Consider the following 23,922-nt stretch of genomic DNA (forward strand, 5'->3'; position numbering starts at 1 on the left):
GTAGCTGCTGCTACTATAAGACAACAGCCAGGAATTCCAGGATCCCCAGCCTGACTGACAGCGCCCCCACCTCCTGGACCCCTCGAACAGACCGACCACACCCTGCCTCCAGGACCCCCGGCCCAACCACACCCACCGCCCGAGCTGCAGCTCCCCATTTGCCAACATGTTTGGAAGCCAGTGTGGCCATCTTGGATTATCCTGGAAGCAGAAGCTCCTATCTTGAGGTGGGGCAAATCCCATCCTAAGACACCTGCTGGAGACTGGCAGCTCATTGTCAGGTATCTCTCATGCATCAGGCTACTGAAGACTGGGAGGTTTGAATACCATATGACTGCCATAGTATGGCCCCCCCCCAACCTTTTTGAAAACGTTCAAAGTTTTTATTTGTTTTTCTTGCTCTATTTTCCTTCTGTGTACCTGTTTCCTCAGAGTCTCTTTTCTCCTTTCTCATGCTAACAACCAACTTATTTTGATTACACTCTCACTCTTTCTATTATCTAGAACTTCTATATATTCTCTTCTTATCCCATACACTCTCACTCTTTCTATTATCTAGAACTTCTATATATTCTCTTCTTATCCCATTAACAGTTACATCCTAAACCCCTCCCCATCCTCTTTGTCCTCCATTAGAAACTGCAGACTTTATTGCAAATCTATTTGTTATAATGTAAATAATAATTGAACTCATCCTCTCTGTTTATTATGACAATATTGTTAACATCTTCATAGGGGCTGTTTGGTTTAAGGCTGCATATTGTCTGTACTGGGTGCTGTTAATTATGGATCTCCCCCTTAAAGAAGAGGATTTGGAAACCTGCAGGGTCACTATAAGTGTGTATGGGGAAATTGCAATACCCCAGATCTGCACTGCTAGAGGGGAAGATATGTGAACAACATGAAAAAACAAGGGAAGCAAATGTTCCAAACACACCTAGATTCTATATTAATAGAATCCAGTGATAGTGTGGTAGAAGAAATGTAAGAAAAGGACTTCAGATTATACATAATTAAAATGATTCCTGAAGCAAAGGATGAGATAAGGGAGCAAATGTAGGCAATGAATGATTACTCCAATAAGCAGTTGAAAGAGCAACTACAGGAAGTAAAAGATCATTTTAACAAAGAGATAGAGATTAAAAAAAAAAAAAAAAACTGAACAAATCCTCGAAATGAAGGAAACAATAAACCAAATAAAACTCAATGGAAAGCACCACCAACAGACTTACATCACTTGGAAGACAGAACCTCAGACAACGAACACAAAATATTTAATCTTGAAAATAAAGTTGATCAAACAAACAGAGAAGATGGTAAGAAATCATGAAGGGACCCTCCAAGAACTATAGTACATCATGAAAAGACCAAATTTAAGAATTAACGAGATTGAGGAAGGCACAGAGATACAAACCAAAGGACAATCTATTCAATGAAATAATATCAGAAAATTTCCCAAGCCTCAAGAATGAAATGGAAAATCAAATACAGAACACCAAATGTACAGAATCACAACAGATCCATACCAAGGCACATTATAGTGAATAAGAAGATTTTGAAGTCTGCGAGAAAAAAGCATCAGAATACATATAGAGGGAAACCAATACAGATATCAGATTTCCCAGCCCAGATCCTAAAAGCTAAAATGGCCTGAAAGAACACATTTCAAACTTTGAAAGAACATGGTTGCCAACCAAGAATCCTATACCGTGCAAAACTAAACTTCAGATTTGAAGATGCAATAAAATACTTCCATGATAAAACTTAAAAGAATCTATAAATAGAAAGCCTATGCTACAGAACATTCTCAGCAAAATATTCCATGAGGAGGAAATGAAAAACAACAATATAGGTCAGCAACTACCTTAAAGGAAAAATCAATCAAAGGAGAAACCAAGTCAAGTTAAAAACCAAAAATAAGCCCAAATGACTGGGAATACAAATCATAATAACCCTGAATGTTAATGGCCTAAATTCACCAGTTAAAACATATAGACTGGCAGATTGGATTAAAAAAACAGACCCAACAATATGCTGCCTTCAAGAGACTCATCTCATAGAAAAGGACATCCACAGACTAAAGGTGAAAGGATGGGAAAAAACCTACCACACACACAGACTCAGTAAAAAGGCAGGGGTTTATCAGGTAAAGTGGACTTTAAGCCAAAGTTAGAAGGGATAAAGAAACATTTCATACTGCTTATGGGAACCATAAATAAGGAAGACATAACAATCCTAACTATGCCCAAGACAATGGCGCATCCGTGTACCTCAACTATATCCTTTCCAATTCTAGGAATCAATAGACCACAACACAATAATTCTAGGTGACTTTAACACCACTGTATAGATCTTCCAAGATAAACTAAACAAAGAAACCACTGAAATCAATAATAGACTTAACAGACATATATAGACTATTCTGTCCATCAATGAGTGAATACACTTTCTCAGCAGCACATGGATCCTTCTCGAAAACAAGACCATATGTTATGCCACAAAGCAGCCCTTAGGAAATGCAAAAAAATAGAGATACTACCTTGTGTTCTATCAGATCATAATGGAATAAAATTAGAAATCAATGACAAAATAAAAAACAGAAACTACTCCAACACCCGGAGACATATGCTACTGAATGAAACATGGATAACAAAAAACATCAGGGAGGAGATAAAAAAAGTTCTTAGAGGTTAATGAGAATGACGATACAACATATCAAAATCTCTGGGACACTATGAAAGCGGTACTAAGAGGAAAATTGATTGCATGGAGCACATTCCAGAAAAGAACGAAAAGTTAACAACTAAATGACCTAACATTACAGTTCAAAGCCCTACAAAAAGAATATCAACACCAAAAGTAGTAGAAGACAGGAAATAATTAAAATCAGAGCTGGAATCAATGAAATTGAAACAAAAGAAACAATGCAAAAAAACTGACAAAACAAAAAGTTGGTTCTTTGAAAAAGTAAACGAAATAGACAAATCCTTAGCCACACTAACAGAGGAGAAAGAAAACTCAAATTTCTCATTTGTGATACAAAAGGAAATACCATGATGGGACACTACTGAAATACAGAAGGTAATTAGAAACTTGTCAAAGTCTTCAAGATTTTCTATTATATTTGAGTGTAAATTTTCAACAAGTTTCTAAAGATATATGATCCTCCCAAACTGAATCAGGAGGACATACACAGTTTAAACAGATTTCAAGCAATGAAATAGAAGAAGCCATCAAAAGCCTAACAACCAAGAAAAGCCCAGGACCAGATGATTCTCAGCCGCATTCTACAAGACCTTCAGAGAACTTATACCAATACTCCTCAAAGTATTTCATGATATAGAAAAGGAGGGAACCCTTCCAAACCTCCCTTCCAAATTCATTCTATGAAGCTAGTGTCACTCTGATACCAAAACCAAACAAAGACACATTAAGGAAAGAAAACTTTAGACTGATATCTCTGATGAATATAGATGCAAAAACACAACACCCCTTCATGCTCAAAACACTAGAAAAAATAGGGATAGTAGGAGCATACCCTGACACTGTAAAGGCTATCTATGCTAAGCCCACGACCATCATCATTCTTAATGGACAAAACTGAAAGCATTCCTTTTAAAAACTGGAACAAGACAGGGATGCCCTCTTTAACCACTTTTGTTCAACATAGTCCTTGAAATACTAGCCAGAGCAATTAGATAGACCAAAGAAATTAAAGGGATAGGAATAGGAAAAAAAGAACTCAAGCTGTCACTATTTGCTGATGACATGATTCTATATTTAGAGAAGCCAAAAAACTCCACCAGAAAACTTCTAGACCTCATCAATGAATTCAGCAAAATAGCAGGCTATAAAATCAACATGCATAAATCTAAGGCATTTTTATACATAAGCGATGAAACATTTGAAAGGGAAATGAGGAAAACAACTCTGTTTGCAATAGCCTCAAAAAAAATAAAATACTTGGGAACCAATCTAACCAAAGAGGTGAAAGATCTCTACAATGAAAACTACGAAACACTGAAGAAAGAAATTGAGGAAGACCTTAGAAGATGGAAAGATCTCCCATGTTCTTGGATAGGCAGAATTAATATTATCAAAATGGCCATACTTCCAAAGGCGCTATACAGATTTAATGCAATTCCAATTAAAATCCCTATGACATTTCTCATAGAAACAGAAAAGGCAATCACGAAATTCATCTGGAAGAACAAAAGACCCAGAATAGCCAAAGCAATCCTAGGCAGGAAGAGTGATGTAGGAGGTATCACTATACCAGAGCTTAAACTCTACTATAGGGCAATAACAAAAACGGCTTGGTACTGGCACCAAGATAGACAGGTGGATCAATGGTGCAGAATAGAAGACATGGAGACATACCCACATACTAGACAAAGGTGCTGAAAATTACAATGGAGAAAAGATAGCCTTTTCAACAAATGGTGCTAGGAAAACTGGAAATCCATATGCAGTAAAATGAAACTACACCCCTATCTCTCGCCCTGTACAACACTCAACTCAAAATGGTTCAAGGATCTAGGAATTAGACCTGAGACCCTTCACCAAATAGAAGAAAAAGTAGGCCTGAATCTCTATCACATTGGCTTAGGACCAGACTTCCTTAACAAGACCCCCATAGTGCAAAAAATAAAAGCAAGAATCAATAAAAGGGATAGATTCAAACTAAAAAGTTTTTTCTCAGCACAGGAAACAACAATGTGAAAAGAGAGCCTATAGAGTGGGAGAAAATCTTTTCCACACACACTTCAGACAGAGCACTCATCTCCAAAGTTTATAAAGAACTTAAAAACTTTACACCAAAAATACAAAGAACCCAATCATAAATGGGATAAGGAAATGGGCGGGCACATCACAGAAGAAGATATATGGGTGATCAACAAATATATGAAAAAGTGCTCATCATCTCTAGTAATTAGAGAAATACAAATTAAAACCACCCTAAGATTTCATCTCACTCCAATTAGAATGGCTATTATCAAGAACACAAGCAATAATAAGTGTTGGCGTGGATGTGGGGAAAATAGCACACTCAATACATTGCTGGTAGATTTGCAAGCTAATGCAGCTACTCTGGAAAGTAGTACGATTCCTCAAAAATCTTGGAATGGACCCACCATTTGACCCAGCTTCCCACTCCTCAGTTTATACCCAAAGAACTTAAAATCAGCATACTACAGTGATGCAGCCACATCAATGCTCATAGCTGCTCAATTCACAATAGCTAGATTGTGGAAACAAACGAGATGCCCTTCAACTGATGAATGGATAAAGAAACTGTATATAACACAATGGAATATTACTGAGCCATAAAAGAAGAGTACAATTATGCCATTTGCTGGTAATTAGATGAAGTTGGAAATACCATGCTAAGTGAAACAGGCCAAGCCCAAAATACCAAAGGCCGAATGTTTTCTCTGATAAGTGGATGACGATACATAACGAGGGTGGGTGGCAGCAGGGTGGGAAGACAAGAATGAAGGAACTTTGAATGGTGTAGAGGAAAATGGGGCAGGAGGGGGTGGGAGAATGTTTACATGAATAGTGTGAATCTACATTGTGTACAACAATAGAAATGAAAGGTTGTACCCCATTTGTGTATAATGAATCAAAATGCAGACTGTAAAAATAAAAATTTAAATAAAAACAAAAGATTCTTCAAGAGCTTTTTTAAATTTATGTCCAAAAATTTATAGCCACTGAAAGATTATGACTAAAATGAGAATAAATATAACCAGATATATAATGATATATAATGATTTGAAGCATTAAAGTTTCCTATTTATTTATTTTATTTATTTATTTTTTTTGCGGTGCTGGGGATCGAACTCAGGGCCCTGTGCTTGCAAGGCAAGCACTTTACCAACTGAGCTGTCTCCCCAGCCCTTAAAGTTTCCTAAATTCTATTTAAGTGAACAGTTGTTTGAAATTATTATGATGGGACGAGATCTGATATTTGAAATTGGTACCTTACGGTATATGTCCTAAGAATTTATATTCAGAATAATGTTGGTTATTAGATAATACAGGCAAAGAAATGAATGAAATATTAACAAAGACTTACTGATAAAATTTAGGATAAATTTACTTCAAGATTATGTGAATTTCCTCATGTCCATCAACTGGTATATAGATTTAAAATTAAGTAAAATGGGCTTTTGTTTAAAAGAATTTTCAATACTGGACTAAATAAATTCTTACCAGAAAAACAGGAAGTTGAAATTTATCATTTAAAACTACGGCTTGTACACTGCATGGTCCACAGAGCCGAGCAATAACTTCTTTACCCAAAAAGTTTGCATGGAAAATAAAGAGGAGGATGCCAGAGCCTGAAGGAGGGAAGGATAAGGGAGTTATTACACAGGCCAATTTCAGACTCTAAGGCAAGGCACCCCTACATGATGGGAGTCAGTCTCTAGGAGATTCCACTCAACATTCCTGGAAGACCTTGGCTCTTCCACCTGTCCTTTCAAGCTACTGGAAATATGTCACAGATTTCGTTCTCTAGCTTCATAATGTAATTTCCCCCTGCCTAAAGACTGAGGCTCAAAAGCCTGAAAGGCGTGTAGGGGTAGTCTTTATTTTGTCTCTTTTTCTTAGCACCACTTTTAAGTAGCAAACAGGATGTGAAGTTGTTTTTGTTACTTTGGGGCAGGGAGCACCAGGGAACTTGTGGACTACAGTGAACTGCTGGCAGAAGAAAAGTCTTGCTTTAAGGGCAGATTTCTATTTCTGCCAAACAAAATGACTTCATAAGCGTCTTAAGAGAGGTGTTCATTAGTTCTACTGACAGATACTTGTTTTCTAAGAGTTGTTTCAATATAAAAATGTTTTAGTCAAACTATAGATTAATACACATAACTGTAGCTCTTAAGAAATTTAACAGCTCCCTCAAGAGTCAAGAATCCCTTAAGAGGCAGGCCATGGTTGGTGTATCTAAAACTTTTAATGTGCTTACAAATCACCAGACTTGGGGCTGTGAGCCCACTGCTTGTCTTGAGACCAAGCTCAAGGATCAAGGTTCAGAAAAATCTATCAAGGTATTAATTTAAGGATGACAGGGCATCTCTGTCTAGTAGGATTTCAGATGAATAATAAGAATTGCAAGGGGTACAGACATTGTACACTTGCAGGAATTAAGGAACAAAAGAAAACAAAAAAACCTGGTAATGTGAAGTCCACCAAACAGCCCATCCCAATAATGTATACAGTCTGGGTGAATAGTCAAAACTATGAGATATATAAATCATATAAAGTTATTTTTCAATGCTGAACACTAATATTACAACTGGCTATCTTTAATTGATATAACAGGGCTTAATTTTCTTTAATACATTTTTCATTAATGAATACATACTTTTAAAATAGGGGTTGGAGACTTAATAAAAGTCAGAGCCCTGTATAGTCAGAGACAGTGTTATCTGTGCCTTATATATGCAGCCTCTTTGTCCTAGAGAAGGATCATGGTCTTCCATAGAACCTTTTAAGCAGTGGCTAGAAAGCAGGACTGTAGTTTCTATTTCTATTTACTTAAGCTTAACTATGAGGAAAGACTTTTTTTAAATTTCTTTTTAAAAGGGCAAAAATTATTAGTAGTAACGATTCTAGGGTTAGAATATGGACACTGTTTTTAGTAATACTCTAAAAACAGGTGTAATTATTAAGACTCAACTCCCATACATTTTAAACATGGTCAAGAGTATTCTAAGGACCCTTCAACATTGCCTGGGATTCTGATTCAGTGGGATCTTCCACAGGAGCTCTGCTGTTAATTTAATTTTACATAATTATTATACATAATAGTACTTCCATAAGGTTTTGTTCAAAGAAAGGGTTCTGAGAATCAGCTTATAGTTGTGATACTTTAAACTGAAAGAAGTATGAGGATAAGCATAGGTTTACCTTCTGGTATGTTCTGTGGGGGTTTGTAATTAAAATCTGTTGAGAAATCTGGCCCCTCACAGAGTCTGTGGCATGCTATTGGGAAAACAGGTTCCAGCAGAGCAAGGCGAGCTTTAAAGTAATCCTTGATTGTCTCTTCTGCCACTCTTGAAAGCCTAGTAAGAGACAACAGGACTAGAATTGTTAATGTAGATGAGTTTATATATTACACTGTACTACAGAAACAAAAATGATTATTACATGTTAATAAACTTTTAAAAAATGTTTAAGTAGTGGAATGTTAGCTATTTTAATTTGATCATTACACATGGTATATAGGTATCAAATTATTACAGTGGTATCCCCAAATTTGTATAATTAAAATTTTAGTATATATTAATGTAGAAAAGAACCAGACAATTTATAATTTAGAAAACATCAGTGTGCCTGCCCAGATTGAACATTTTATAAAAGAACAGCCAACATGCTCTCATCCTGCTCCTCTGCTCTTTCCCTCTAGCACTGACATAATGTACTGTGAATCCATCTCACTGGAATTTAAGTTCCAGGAGGTGAATTCGATTTTGCTACTGCTGCCTCTATATTCCTGGTACAAAGACTGTGAATGTGCTTAATATATATTCATCTAATGACAAATGAAAAAATGAGAATTGAGAGTCCTTCAATCCTGGAAAACAGGAACATTGGCCACCCCAGTGGCTGGATCCCTGCAGCTATCCCATATGGACAGAAGAGATAAGCTGACCTCCTAGGATTCCCAGCAGCCATGTAAGGCACCCTGAGATGCCCAACACAGGCTGTTGTGGCCTTTGCTTTTTTGTCTGAATATATTTCACTATACCTGGAATTAGAGCAGCCATCTTTCAGGGACCAAGAACCAAGTGATTTCCTAATATAGTGAGAGCAGGAAGTGAGAAGAATGGGGCTGCCTACCCTGAGACACTTCTTGTATGGAGAATAAGCACCTTATCTCCTGCAGTTATTAGCCTCTATTTGTAGCATTTCTGGCAAGGCTTACCAAAAGAATTTTTGTTTTTTGTTGTTTTTGCAGTGCTGGGGATGGAACCCAGGGGACTTGCACATGCTTGACAGGAGCTACAACCTCCTACATACCCCCAACCCACCAAGAGAATTCTTAAGAAAATTGCATTATGAAGTATGAACTTTGATTAAAATATAGAATTCACGTGCGAAAGAATGAATCTGAATCTAACTGTGGCACACAAAGACAACAGAATATTAGTTGAAATAAGCCATCAAGCCACAAAAAGACATGAAAGGAATCTTACATGTCTAAAGGCTAGGTAATATTTGATTCCATATACTATAAGCAAACTAGGGAATAGTTAGAAATCAGTTCTTAGCAGAGGTTTGGGGAAGAGAGATGAAAAGGTGAAAAAAGGAATTTTAGGGCAGTGAAACTACTCAGTATCATACTATAATAGTAGATATATAAGATTATACATCTCTCCAAACCCCACAGAATGTATAATACCAAAACTGAACCCTAATGTAAACTCTGGGTTCTGGATGATAAATAATGAAGTGCTGATGTGGATACATGGATTTTATCAAATGTGCTACTGTTGGGGGTGGTGATAATGTGGGAGGCTGTGGGAGTCTCAGGGTAGCAAATATATAGCATATAATTTTAAGGCCAAAAGCTTAAAATTGCTCTAAAAAATAAAGTCCATTTCTAAAAGACAAAGTTTAAATAGTTTGGAGAAAATGTCAGATTAAAAGTGTAATTAAAACTTTAAGATATGCCAGTGTTATGTTCAAAATTTTCTAAGAATTCCATAATTCATATGCTACTTCATTATCTACTGACAACAAACTCATCAGGGCACATACTTCACCTTTTTCTAAGCAATTGCCTGCCATTTCAATTATGATGTGACCAAATAAATAGATACATTATACTGTGTGACTTAACCATGGTAGAGTCACTTCATACTTACGTCTCTAAATGGCTCTTCAGCAAGTCATACACAAGCACGTTGTTACACTGCTTTGCAAAATGCAATGCACTATTTTGGTGCTTTGACAAAATATTGCAGTCAGCTCCACATTCAATTACGAGCCGTACAATGTCCAAATTTCCTCTTTTACAGGCCTAGGTCAGGAAGAGAGTGATAATTTCTCAACTGTAAATTGTAACTACCAATTAGAGTCAGTCCCTTTTTCTACATGCCTAGGAGTTCTTTGGGAAGAGGACAAGGCATGATGGAGAAGGGCAAGACAATCTGGGACCAGGTCTTAGCAAGTGTTAACTGTGCAGCATTATATATGTACCACCAGGCCTCCCCCTAACAAGGCACGCACTCCCGAGGGTGCACTTGTCTGCCAACACCTTGCCCAGGCTCTCCAGACTTCCCTCAACCCCATCCTCCTCTCAATTCACCTGGCTTTCCCACACTTTGGCTTTTCTTATCTATCTTTCCCCTCTCATGCTCAACCTGTGGCTAGGCTACAGTTACTGTCACTAAGAATGAGGACTCTTACATAGGAATCTCTAGCCATACCTCTCTCCTAGGCTCTGGGTTCCTCCTCCTAAGTGCAATGCCTGCTGAATATCTGAATGCCCTATCTCTGATTGCCTCTGTGCTGCCTTACTCCCCAACTTAGAACAAAGCCTCATCTGTTACCACATTCTATGAATCCTACCTCCTAAAAAGCTGGTAAACTACCTATTTTCATCCCTGTCACTATTTAGGTACAGAGTACCATTTTTTCACTTAATTTTGGAAGCCTCCCTACAAACTACTTGTCTTTTCACCAATCCATTCTCCCTCAGCACTAAGGAATATTAAAACATCCAACCAATTCTTTAATCTGATGATATCTTTCTCCAGTTACCTTTCAGTAGCTCCAAACTGCCTTCAGGATTCATTCCCAGTTCCTCCTCAAGTTGTATCAAGTGCTGGTGTCCACCCCTCCCCTACCCTTTCTGTCCTGGTGTCAGTGTCTGCTGTTCAGATGCACTCAGTGGCTTGTTACTGAGATGATGCTCTGAGGCACCACCTCTGCTCTACACATGTGGCAAAAACATACATAAAGATTAAAGACTCAAAGCTCAGGCTGCTGAACAAAATGAACGTTTCCATGAACCAAAAATGAAAAAGAAAAAACAACCCACAAAGCTTAGACCCCAACTGTGGTCAAAGGTCGGAAAGGACTAAGAACCTATGCTCTTAGACTCAGAACAAAACTCAGTGCCAGGCCTGCTACAGAACCAGGAGTCATACTATGATCTGGTTAAACTTGACAGTTAAAACCAGGTGTTCAAACAAATCCCTCCTTGGGTCATGACTTACATAAATGTTGCATTTCCCAGTTAAGAGATGGGAAGACAAGAGCCATCTACAGATTGGCGTCTGGACCTGTTTATGTCCTAACACCTTGCTGGGTCATGAATATGAAACTGCCACAGAGGAATGAGCCATACTGGGTCCAGCCCTGAGAGGCAAACAAAAACCTGGTACGGGGGAGGAGTACTGGTAAGGTTCACAAGGAGCGAGGAGGCTCCAACCATCTGCCACTCAGAATACATCTGCAAACTCAATTCCAAATGAGACAGATTCACCAATACAAAATAAAGAGTGAATAGACAGCATACCATGCTTTCCTACTCCCACGTCTTTGAACTTATGAGGGTTGAAATAGATCCAAGAGACTACAGTCATCTTGCTTGTAGTTGCCGTTATGTCACTATGTGTGCCATTGTGTCACACATCCCAAACCCTACTAAACAAGCTCATTAAAGCAGCTGGCAGGCTAGGGGTATATCTTAGTGGTAGAGCACTTGCCTAGCATGTGTAAGGCCTGGGGTTTAATTCCTAGCACAGTTTTGGGGGGCGGGGGAGAGTATATTATCTCAGTTTAACTACCATTAGACATGTTAATATTTTTTGAGAACGGCGAAATACATTCTGGCTTAGCACATATACCCATTCTTGCCTTAGGGTGTAGGGAATCCACCAGTCTCACTGCTACTCAAGATATGCTTCTGCCAGAAAGTCCCCAATAAATTATACTTTGTGCCAGGACCTGTCTGAGTCTTTAGCTCCTTCCACTTTTGGCAGAGAATTCTCGTACAATGGGACAGAAGTTTTCCTTAAACAACTGCAGTCCTCCTACCTTTCTCCAGTTCCCACTGAGGCACTCCTGCTAAGTTTCATGTCCTTTCAGGGCACAGCTGGATGCCTACCACATTTCTCTAAGACACCCTGGGTCCATAAGGCCAAGTTTGGGAGCACCTTCCTATGTTTATTCCAATCACATTACTAATCATGCCACACTCTGCTGGGCCACTCCTAATCATCTGTAAGCTGCTAAGAGTTCAGGGACTGTTCTGTCCCATGTTTTTCCCTATCCCCAGCATGGGGTCTGACAGTGGCAGACGCCAACATGAATACCTACTAGAGACCGAGGAACTTACTTTCATGAGTGCAGTCTCACCATTGCTCTGCTGGACATTTACAAAAGCTCCAGCTTCCAAAAGAATAGCCACTGTGGTTAAAAAGTTCTATTAAAAAGAAAGAAAGAAAGTTTAATTCCCTCCAATTTTTTTTATTTTTATTTTTTTTTAGTTGTCAGTGGATCTTTTATTTTTTTTATCTATTTATATGTGGTGATGAGTATTGAACCCAGGGCCTCATACATGCCTGGCAAGCACTCTACCACTGAGTCACAACTCCAGTCCTGAAAATTCTTTAAAATACATTTTTTTGGTGTTTTGAAATTTTAAGCTATCAGGAAAACTATTGGGCAGATTTCATTCCAAATGTTGGGTGGCTACCATTTTCCTGTTTCTTCACTGAAGGGCCCCTGGCAGTGGGTAGTGTTGAATGTTGAAGGTGGCACCTGCTTGGACACCTGCTCATAGCCATATGCTATTCTGTCAGCAAGTGCTATCTGACATTTACTCATTGGTTTCTATGTAAGATCCTCTGCATATAAATCCTTTAAAAAGTTAATACATGGGAACATTTTAATTAATAACCAAAAGCCAAACTTAATTTTAGTTGGAAAACTAACGCTGAAATCAGCACTGGTACTTTAATTAGAGGTCATGTTCAATAAAGTACTTCCAACTAGATAAATCACATTTTGAAAATTAAATTACAAAGTACTGTGGCAGGGGTTGTGGTTCAATGGTAGAGCACTTGCCTAGCACATGTGAAGAACTGGGTTCAATTCTCAGCACCATATATAAATAAATAAAATAAAGTTCCTTCAACAATTAAAAATATAAAAAATAAAATAAATTACAAAGTACTAATGATAACAAAAGTTATTCATAATATATCACGGGTCAACTGAAACATCAAAGTAGAAGGTTATGTGATCATATGACCATTATATTTCACTACAGAAACAGACATGAGTCCCTGATTCAGTGAGGTTTCAAACCTTCTCAGCAGCATGGATGAGGGCTGTGGTTCCATTCTTCTGTCGTCCATTCACCTTGCACCTTTGGTGATAAGAAGTCTCAAGAGGTCATCCTGACCTCCTGCTGCAGCAAGCATCACCAGTGTCATCCCGCTGGAATCCTTTGTTGGTTTATTAACAAAAAAGCTTGTTAAGTCTTTAATCAGAAAAATTCTAGTACCAAGTCTCTTCACCCAAGATGTTTCAATGTAAAATCACTAAAGGCACTGATTGAAAACATCTATTTTTCACCACGGTATGCTAATAAATAATCAGAAACTATAACCTTTAGAATTATTTTCACAAATAAATTTTATAACTTTACAGTGTTCCTGTTTAAATTCTAAAAACACATCAACAATTTGCATGATATAAAATGGTGAGTTATTTGGGGACAAATGATCAAATTCTCTACTTAGAAAATCCAAAGCAAGTAACTTGAAGTGTATAAATGAAGAGTCAAATGTACAAAGTTACTGTGTTCACAGATGGAAGACTCAAGATATAAAAAGCAGTTCCCTGCCAAATTAATCTACATATTTTATATGTTTTAATCAAAATTCCAACATTTTTCCTGAAGTGTTATCTCAAAGGATTAAACCTTAAAAATATAAAAACAAGAAAACAAGACAGAAGATAACATCTTTTCAAAGCAAGACAAGACACTCAAAAGCTACAAAGGAAATACCTCTATAGACATGACTGTCCCAAAGAAAGAATTATCTAAGCAATATAAGACTTCAAACAGAAAACATAAAAACTAAGAAGGGCTGATATGCTTCCATATAAAAAACACATATACACCAGTGTGAAAAAATCCCTAGCCAACAAAGGAAAGATGGGCAACTGCTATAAATGGGTCACCACCAAAAGGACATACAAAGTCCTTTTTCCCTTCTCACAGTGGCAGAGGATAAGCCAGAGCCAAGCCCAGATAGATCAAAACCAAATAAAATTTGTCATTTTGGGAGACTGCATTTACAAATTCTGTATTTTTTTTTTTTTAGGTTATCATGCATTTGTTTTTTTTTTTTATTTTTTTATTTTTTATTTTTTTTATTGTAAACAAATGGGATACATGATGTTTCTCTGTTTGTACATGGCGTAAAGGCATACCATTTGTGTAATCATAAATTTACATAGGGTAATGTTGTTTGATTCATTCTGTTATTTTTTTCCCTTCCCCTCCACCCCTCCCACCCCTTTTTTCCCTCTATATAGTCCTTCCTTCCTCCATTCTTGCCCCCCTCCCTAAACCTAACTCTAACCCTAACACTAACCCTTCCCACCCCCCATTATGTGTCATTATCCACTTATTAGCGATATCATTCGTCCATTGAAATTCTGTATATTTGTACAGCTTTATGCCCGTTTGAATTTTACAAAGTGAATATGCATTACTTTCATTATTAAGAAAACTGAAATATCTAGCAACAACAGGTGTTGGCGAGGATGTGGGGAAAAAGGTACACTCATACATTGCTGGTGGGGCTGCAAATTAGTGCAGCTGCTCTGGAAAGCAGTGTGGAGATTCCTTAGAAAACTTGGAATGGAACCACCATTTGACCCAGCTATCCCACTCCTCAGCCTATATCCAAAGGACTTAAAATCAGCACACTACAGAGAATAGCCACAACAATGTTCATAGCTGCTCAATTCACAATAGCCAGATTGTGGAACCAACCTAGATGCCCTTCAATTGATGAATGAATAAAGAAACTGTGGTATATATATACAATAGAATATTATTCAGCCATAAAAAATAATAAAATTATGGCATTTGTAGGCAAATGGATGAATTGGAGAATATCATGCTAAGTGAGATAAGCCAATCTCAAAAACTAAAGGCCGAATGATCTTGATAAGTGGATGATGACACATAATGGGGAGTGGGAGGGGGGCAAGAATGGAGGAAGGAGGAACTGTATAGAGGGATAAGAGGGGTGGGAGGGGTGGGGTGGGGGAGAAAAAAAATAACAGAATGAATCAAAAACTATTATCCTAGGTAAATGTATGATTACAAAAAACGGTATGCCTCTACTTCATGTACAAACAGAGAAACAAGATGTATCCCATTTGTTTACAAAAAAATGAATTTAAAAAAAAAAAAAAACTGAAATATCAAAGTTTTGTTTGCTTTTTGGCACTGAGGATTTAACCCAGGAGAGCTTTCCACTGAGCTACATCTCTGGCCCTTATTTAATTTTCAGATAGTGTCTCACTAAGTTGCTGAGGCTGGCCTCAAACTTACAATCCTCCTGTCTCAGCCTTCCAAGTTGCTAGAATTACAGGCATGTGCCACTGTACTCAGCTGAAACATCAAATTAAGTTTACTTCAACAGAGCTACTTTCCCTGTTCCTTGAGATTTTTCAAAGACATATTACCTCTTGGTCTAGGTTGTAGTCTTCATTTGAGTTAAGTGCAACCTTTACAGTAATATAATCCCCATTTTTCACAGCATCCCTCAACACATCTAAAAAGAAAGAAAAGGTGAATTAGGTTTTATATATCTAGACTTGTGAAGGGAACTGAATAATTCCAAAAACACTCACTACTAGGAATTGTATCTGTTGTGACAAAAGTCTCATCTTCCCCATCGAGATGCTTTTGAAAATCTTCTAATTTCATCCATTCCAGCTGCAGGTCCATGCCCAAACTCAAAATCTGTTGCCTACCATCTGGAATACACAAAGGTCTTATTAACATACATTTTTCTGAAGTATTATAAAAACCCACAGTGCTTTGTGGTTTTTTTTTTTTTTTTTTTTTTGCGGTGCTGGGGATCGAACCCAGGGCCTTGTGCTTGCAAGGCAAGCACCCTACCGACTGAGCTATCTCCCCAGCCCGCTTTGTGGTATTTTAACCAAAAACCTTATGTATACTTTTTTAAAAATATTGTTTTCATCTATTTATTTAGATGTGGTACTAAGAATTGAACCCAGTGGTTCACCCAAGCTAGGAAAATGCTTTACCAGTGAGCCACAATTCCAGCCCTTATGTATACTTTCATTATAGGTCAAAAAGAACTGCCTCTTTAACCGATAAAATTCCTGACTTTAGTGGGGAAATTTTTATAAAAATGATCCACATTTAGGCATTCCAAAGACGTAAAGATAAATGGGTAAGCTGTAGTTGTAAAATGGTGAAACATGAATTTTAAGTACAGGATTAAGTGGCTCAAAGGAAGGAACAATGAGTAATTCTATCCAGTATACGATATTTTTTTGTCTTTGGTCATTCTTCTTAGATACATGTTGCTTCCAACCCATTTACACAGGCAAGTAATTCTAAAAGTATGAACAAGATTTGCATGTAAACAAAAATCATTGCCTATGATCCTTCTAGTATTTTTCCCTCTGTGATGCTGGGGATTGAACCCAGGGCCTCATACATGCTAGACAAGCATTCTATCACTAATTTGTACCTATAGCTCTGCTATAATCCTTTTAAACTCAGCTCAATCCCCTCCTGCTGCTGATTTCCTCCCTTATGTTGTGATCCTGTGGGCATATTAACACTGGGAATAGACATGTTGATCCCTCATTACCCATGCAACACCATCAGTAAGATCTCAGCATAGTTTAGTTAATAGTCATTCTAAATGTCTATAAACAAATATTTGATGAGAGTTAAAAGCATTTTCACCTAACACTAATTCCTCAAACTATACAGATATTAGGCAGATGTCAACAAAAATGAAATGTGTAAAAGATATGCAAATGAAGCAACTTTTTCTAAAGCCCTCAAAACTCACATTGGTACTTCTCTTTGCTAACTCTGAGAACACGACATTACAGAAATAGCACAGATTTGGCACTATATACTCTGGCTCTGTATCCCAGCTGCTTATGAGTTGTGTGGCTTTAAGGAAGTCATACAAATTTCCTGTACCTAACTTTCTGAATAACAACAGCAGTGATAATAGTAAAAGCAGCTAACATTCATAAGGAGCATTAACTTATTCATAAGAATTTATGTATTCCAAGCTCAAGAACCTGTCAAGGGACCATAATAAGATGAGAGGGAAACTTAGAGATTTTTCAGGTATACCAGGAAATGATAGGCCTGGTTTTCGCACAGAGCAGAATAAAAATTATAGTTCTTTAAATATTTTGGATACCAATCCTTTGTCTTTTCATTTTTTAAATGGTAGCTTTGGTGAATAGATTTTGTAGTTCCACTTTAACACTCTTTTACAATTTTTTTGTCCTAAACCTTTCCCTATCCCAAGGGTCATAAAGTCATTTCTCTTCTTAATCCTCTAAAACCTAACATCTAAATATTGTCTCTATAGTCAACGCCTCATTCCATCAGGATTTCGTGTTCATCTGTGGGGTTTTGTCTGTGTGAATAACCAATTACTCTGACAAAATGACAGTGCTTTTCCTCCTGCATGGTAACCCTTCAACTTAAGACCAATAAAGCCCTTGAATATAAAACCATAAAAATTTGAGGCTATTTTAAATATTTCATGTTAATAGTTACAACTTTCAATCTATTTTTTCTTGGGTCAGTTTTGTTAAATTATATTTTTCCAGGAATTTTCCCGTGTCATTCAGTTTTCAAATCTATCCTAAGAAACTGCTCCTAGAATCCCTTTATCTTTTTAATCTGTATACAGTCTGTAACTCTTTTTTCACCTGAAACATTAAGATTTTATTCCTTACTTTTACCCCTTTCAACAATATCAGAGGCTTGTCTTTTCAAAGAACCAATTTTGAATTTACTGATATTCCCAACTCTGTCATTTTATTTTGTTTAAGCAATCGTAAGAACTGAACCAAGAGGCACTTTACCACTGCGCTACAAACATCCCAAGCCCATTTTTATTTTTTATTTTGAGACAGTGTCTCACTAAGTTACCCAAGCTGGCCTCAAACTTGTGATCCTCCTGCCTTGGGCTCCCAAGTAGCTGGAGTACTACTTGGAGACAGGGTCTAATTTAAATTAATTGGAGTGCTCTGAGCCAGTCTGCATCTGCTCTTTACTGCTTTGTATCCTAACAGCAGTGCTACTCTGGCATTTGCCCTCTGGGCAACCATCCTGCTCCACCTTGCCTGCTGGTCCTGGAAATTATCCCAATTTCCTACAAGCTCAGCAATGCATCCAGAAACATGTTTCACATAAGTGTCTGAAATCTATTTGTTTTGTAGTAAAGAGGATCTCCCAGAATATCTTGTCTGTCATGCATTCGAATTATTATTCTCAGCTGAAATCCAAGCTACTCAGGAGGCTGAGGCAGGATGATCCAATAATTTGAGGCCTGTCTGGCAGCTTAGTGAGATCCTGTCTCAAATAAAATAAAAACAGGACTGGGTATAGCTCAGAGGTAGAGCACCCCTGAGTTAAATCCTAGCACCACAAAAAATTAAAAAATAAAAAAATTCTCAATCTAATTCTCAAGATTTACAAATGATAACCTCTTATCAGATTAAACTTACTTATGCACATGGTAGGCAAGTGCTCTACTCCTTAGCTACATTCCCAGCCCCTTTTACATTTTATTTTGAGACAGGCCAGACTTGAACTTGCAATTCTGTCTCAGCTTCTTGAGCAGCTAATATTATGTGCTCACCACTACACCAAGCCAATATAATCTTATTTGGTGTTATTTACTGCAAAGTTAAAAGGGAAGAATGTAAGTAAGTATGTATGTGATAATTTTCTAAAAGAAATCTAATGATACACAATTAGGCTGGAAAATCAAAAAACTTTATAATTTCTAAATGTGCTAAAGCACATTACAGAAACTTAGAAAATATGTTTCCCCATTTAAAGTCACAGAATGACTTGGTCTTCAATATAAAAAAGATTTCCAGTAGATGCAAATAAAATCTCATTACTTTCTGATGTGAGATCAGAATTATTGAGAAAAAAGAAAAAAGTACAGTACGTTACCCTGAAAGTCTACAAAACAATGCCTAACAAACTCGCCTGAATTCTCATCCGTGTGGCATATACTGTCCAAAATTTCCTGATCACCTTCTGCAGCGATGTAAGCCCAAGTGTCAGTTTCATCTCTGGTATTCTTCCTTTCTTTAAGTGAATACTTGTTTTCCTTGGTTTTATGATCTTCTGTGGTTTTACAATCCAGTGGTATTTCTTCTCTTTTCCGATTATTCTCAGAAACATCACTTTTCTCTTCTGTAGTTTTTTTAATAAATCAAATGCATTTCTGATTTCTTTAAATGCTAGTGCAAAAATTAAAATATGTTAAGTATGAATCACAAATTTCTTTTGCAATCAAAAGAAAATCTGGGTTAGTATTTTTTTAAAAAAGTATTTTCTTTCTTTTTTTTTTCCAACCTCAGGATTTAAAATTTTTTCTTATTAGTTATAAAGTATTTTCTTGATTTTTACTACTATTTACCTTGGTTAGTAAGCAAGATCAGATTTACCATCAAAGTTACAAAGTGATTTCAACTGGTCTTTCTATCGGCAGCTTGTTATTGAAAGGACGTCCAGGGTGAATAGCTGTTCAGAAGTTGAGGTATCTGAATACTCCCCTAAGGCTGTGACAAAGGTCTGACTAACCAAGTAGTGAGCCTCAGAATGATCCTAGTCATCCAACAGCTTTCCCACTGCCGGAGATATCAACCTGTCTAATAAAAATGCATCGTGGAATTAGTACAGAAATGGTTTCTGGTGGTGAATGGAAGAAACAGCAGGCTGCCAGAGCACTAGCTTTGAATTAGAGGTAAAAGTGAGAAGAAAAGTTGGAGGTATAGCTCAGTAGTACAGCATGTTCTCAGCATGTATGAGATATGAAAACTAGCAAAGTACTATACAATTGGAAAGGACTCTATTATAAACACTGGATATACAATAGACAAGTTTTACTCAGAAGGATACTGAAAATTGGACCCATCAGTAAACATCATTATAAATGGGACAAACATTAGTTCCACTTGAGGCTATAAAGGCTATAAATTGACATACAAGCTATATAAGAAGGGGAGCTGGAGATATAGCTCAGTGGTAGAGCAGTTGCCTAGGAACCAGAGGTCCTGGGTTTAGTCTTTAGCAATCAAGCACATGCAGGCAGACACACACACACACACAAATGAAAAAAAAAAAAAAAAGTTAACAAAGTAGGTCTAATCTTAAAATATTTTTAAATCTCTAATTATTCTTTGAACAGATAGTATATAAGATAGTCACTTTATGTATGATCCTCCAAAATAGCTATATGCCTTCCTAGTTTAATTACGTGTTACCACTACCAGACCCAAGTCTAGGCTTAGAACAAAATCTACTTTTAAGACCGGAGATATAGCTCAGTAGTAGAGTGCTTACTTGGCATGCACAAGACCCTAGATTCATCTCCAGCATGCACCACAAAGAAAAAGAGAAAAAAAAATCTACTTTTAGTGTTACTTCAGTTACAAATAGCTTTACCAGAGAAGTATTCCATCTCTTAGAATCACTTTTTTTATTTTTGTGTAGCAGGGGTTGAACCCAGGGGTGCTCAACCACTGAGCCACATCCCCAGCCCCTTTTATTTTTTATTCTGAGACAGGGTCTCACTAAGTTGCTTAGGGTCTTGCTAAATTGCTGAGGCTGGCTTTGAAATTGCTGTCCTCCTGTCTCAGCTTCCTCAGTGGCTGGGATTACAGGCATGCACCACTGTGCCTGGCTAGAATCAGTATTTCTAAGTGAACATGTTTTCCAAGTACTCTTGGTATATCAATTATTTATCTGGTGGGGTTTATTTAAACACTGCTTTTTAAAACTAAAGTACTTGGTTCCAGTAGTGACATATGTTACGAATTCTCAGTTATCATATATTGTCTTTGTATGTGATACTGGGAATAGAAAAACCCAGGGGTAGTCTACCACTGAGCTACATTCCTATACTTTCTATTTAAAAACTTTTGGGAGTCTTGCTAAGTTGCCAAAGCTGGTCTTAAACTTGTGATCCTCCTGCCTCAGCTTCCCGAGTCATTGGGACTACAGGTATGTACCACTGCATCCTGCTCTATTATTGAGTATCTTAAATTAATCCAAATGTGTGTTCAATATATATATATATATATATAGTATGTGTGTGTATATATACACAAACACACACAGTTAAATACAATTAATATAGTAAACAAAAACATTTGCTTCATTTAGCATCCACTAAAAGACACCTTTACTTTTCTCCCACAATGAATTTCCTCTGTAAATCTAACATTCTACCATCATACTGAAAAAGTCGGAAGAACATAGTGAACAGAAAGAAAATAACACAAAGAAAACTGTTATACATGTTAAGCATCTCTCAACAAAAATCCAAAATCTGAAGTGTTCCAAAGTCTGAAACTTTCTGAGGACCACCAATGTAATACCACAAGTCATACCATGTCACAGTCAAAATACAGGTACACTAAAAAGGTACACTAAAAATACTGTATAAATTTGCCTTCAGATTATGTGTATATATACACACACATATATGATATATATGAAATTTAAATGAATTGCATTTAAACTTTAGTCCCATCCACAAGATAGTTTATTACACATATATGCAAATATTCCAAAGTCAGAGAATCTGAAAATTTTTTAGTCCCAAACATTTCAGATAAGCACATTCAACCTGTGTGATAAACTTAGGTATTGGTTAAATAAAAGTAGTACAAGGCTCTAAATTCCCAGTGAATAAATTTTCCAATTCTATAACACTGCAGGTTAAAAAAAGAGATTATCTCACAGTAAATTATTTGTATAAAAAGATGGCAACAAAATTGGCAAAATGTTTTTATTTACACTTACTCTTTAATCCCTTTGGCTCTTTTGACCTTTTTCTTCCTTGTCTAAATCATATCTTTTCTGGTATTTTTCTTTGGGTTCATTTTTTTTTGGTCTCTTTCTCCTGAAAAAAATAAGTAAGACCCAAAACAAGAATGGATAAAGAGCTGATTAGGTAGATTTGAAGACTGAAAAATGTAGACAGGTACATGCTGCTACTATCTGCCTATATGTAATAGGGTACATGATGGCTGACCATTTGATCTTTTTCACACTGCTTCCTCAATCAAGATTATCCTTCAACTATTTGATAACTTACACAATACCAAATTCAGAACTTCCCAACTCTCTTTTGGGAATTTTATTGTTAAAAAATAAAATTCCAAAAATATTCATCTAGTCTTATCAATTAAATATGACTTTTTATTTCTCCACATTCCCCCTTCATCCTTATAACTTTGCATATGTAATTTATTTTTATTTACATTACATAGTTGCTTTAACAGAATCATGTTCATGTGTATGTATGGTTCCCCCACACACACACATTTTCTAAAGTTTTCTATTTTTGTTACGTTGAGCTCGATATTTCAGTGAATACCACAATACCCAAGTTGATACACACAACATTTTCTTAACCATTTTCCCCATACCTAGACAGTATCTTTTTATTGGTTTTTCAGTGCTGAGGATAATATTGCCATAAATATCTTTCAACAGATAGCATTTCCTCACTTTAAAAAGATTTCCTCCCAGCACCACAAAAAAAAAAAAAAAAAAAAAAAGATTTCCTAACTTAAGATAAATTCCTAAAACTGGGAATAATGAATGTAACTAGAAAGTGGTCTTTTTACAGTCCTTGATATCATACAAAAATGTTTATTACAATGGGACAAACTATAATAAGTAGATTTTGTAAGAATTAAGACTTATGGGCTGGGGTTGTGGCTCAGTGGTAGAGCACTTGCCTAGCATGTATGAGGCACTGGGTTAGATTCTCAGTACCACATATAAATAAATAAATGTCCATTGACAACTAAAAAATATTAAAAAGAATTAAGACTTATAAAGTTAATGTACCCTGTACACTAGTATTTAAGTTTTATATTCTTAAAACAATAGAGCAAAATACCAAGTAGGATGGGAAAAGCTATTAAATTAAGCTGATGAAGCTATAGCCTGACTATACAATACTACATATCATTTGAGTACCTCTAGAACAATTCTCGCTTTTGTTAACAAATTAGCCCTTGATTTCTTGTCAAAGTTCATCCAAAAGAAGACAAGTCAGAGACTGAGACAAGTCTGAGGTCCACAGGCTACAGGATCATCAGTACTTAGCTGTCACAGTTAGTCATACCATTCAACAACTCCCTAATGATAGAAATACTTTCTTATAATTTGACTGTTTCCTTTTCATTCTTTGTGAAACCTCCTGACCCAGTCATCATAGCACTAGCCTTCTTTGGGTATATCTGTACTCAAGATTTTCCCTACTACCCTTACCTCCTCAGTTGAGTCAGAGGATCTGAGCACTCTCTCTTCCCCACCAGACCTGGAATCCTTCTGTATTTGAGCAGATGGAGGTGAGGTCAGCTTATCTAACTCTGTGTTACTTCTTCCTTTGTCTTGATTCCTTTGTTTTTTAGGTGTAGTTTTTTTCTCTGAGAAGATGTTCTTATTTTCTAGCTTTTTGCTCTCTTTTGGTTCCTCAGTCTTTCTCGGCTTCTTTTTTTTCCTCTTGGCTTTGACATCAGCATCCTCATCAGCACTTATAGTTCCATCCAATTGTTTCTCAAAACTACTCTCTTGAATTGCCTCCTGACATGCTT

At 36.8% G+C, this 23,922-nt stretch overlaps 1 protein-coding gene across 1 annotated transcript in view; it reads right to left on the minus strand.

Moving 5' to 3' along the window:
- The window catches only part of Mphosph8 (M-phase phosphoprotein 8), a 57,784-nt gene that overhangs the window by 3,030 nt on the left and 30,832 nt on the right, over nucleotides 1–23,922 (minus strand). The window contains 13 exon segments of the mRNA XM_047552425.1: nucleotides 6,220–6,347; nucleotides 7,921–8,075; nucleotides 9,882–10,036; nucleotides 12,362–12,448; nucleotides 13,336–13,394; nucleotides 13,397–13,475; nucleotides 15,739–15,827; nucleotides 15,907–16,032; nucleotides 19,289–19,507; nucleotides 19,510–19,545; nucleotides 22,115–22,138; nucleotides 22,141–22,207; nucleotides 23,591–23,922. Of these exon segments, the coding sequence (XP_047408381.1) occupies nucleotides 6,220–6,347; nucleotides 7,921–8,075; nucleotides 9,882–10,036; nucleotides 12,362–12,448; nucleotides 13,336–13,394; nucleotides 13,397–13,475; nucleotides 15,739–15,827; nucleotides 15,907–16,032; nucleotides 19,289–19,507; nucleotides 19,510–19,545; nucleotides 22,115–22,138; nucleotides 22,141–22,207; nucleotides 23,591–23,922 (1,556 nt within the window).

Source organism: Sciurus carolinensis, chromosome 5, assembly GCF_902686445.1.
Source record: "Sciurus carolinensis chromosome 5, mSciCar1.2, whole genome shotgun sequence".
Taxonomy (NCBI): domain Eukaryota; kingdom Metazoa; phylum Chordata; class Mammalia; order Rodentia; family Sciuridae; genus Sciurus; species Sciurus carolinensis.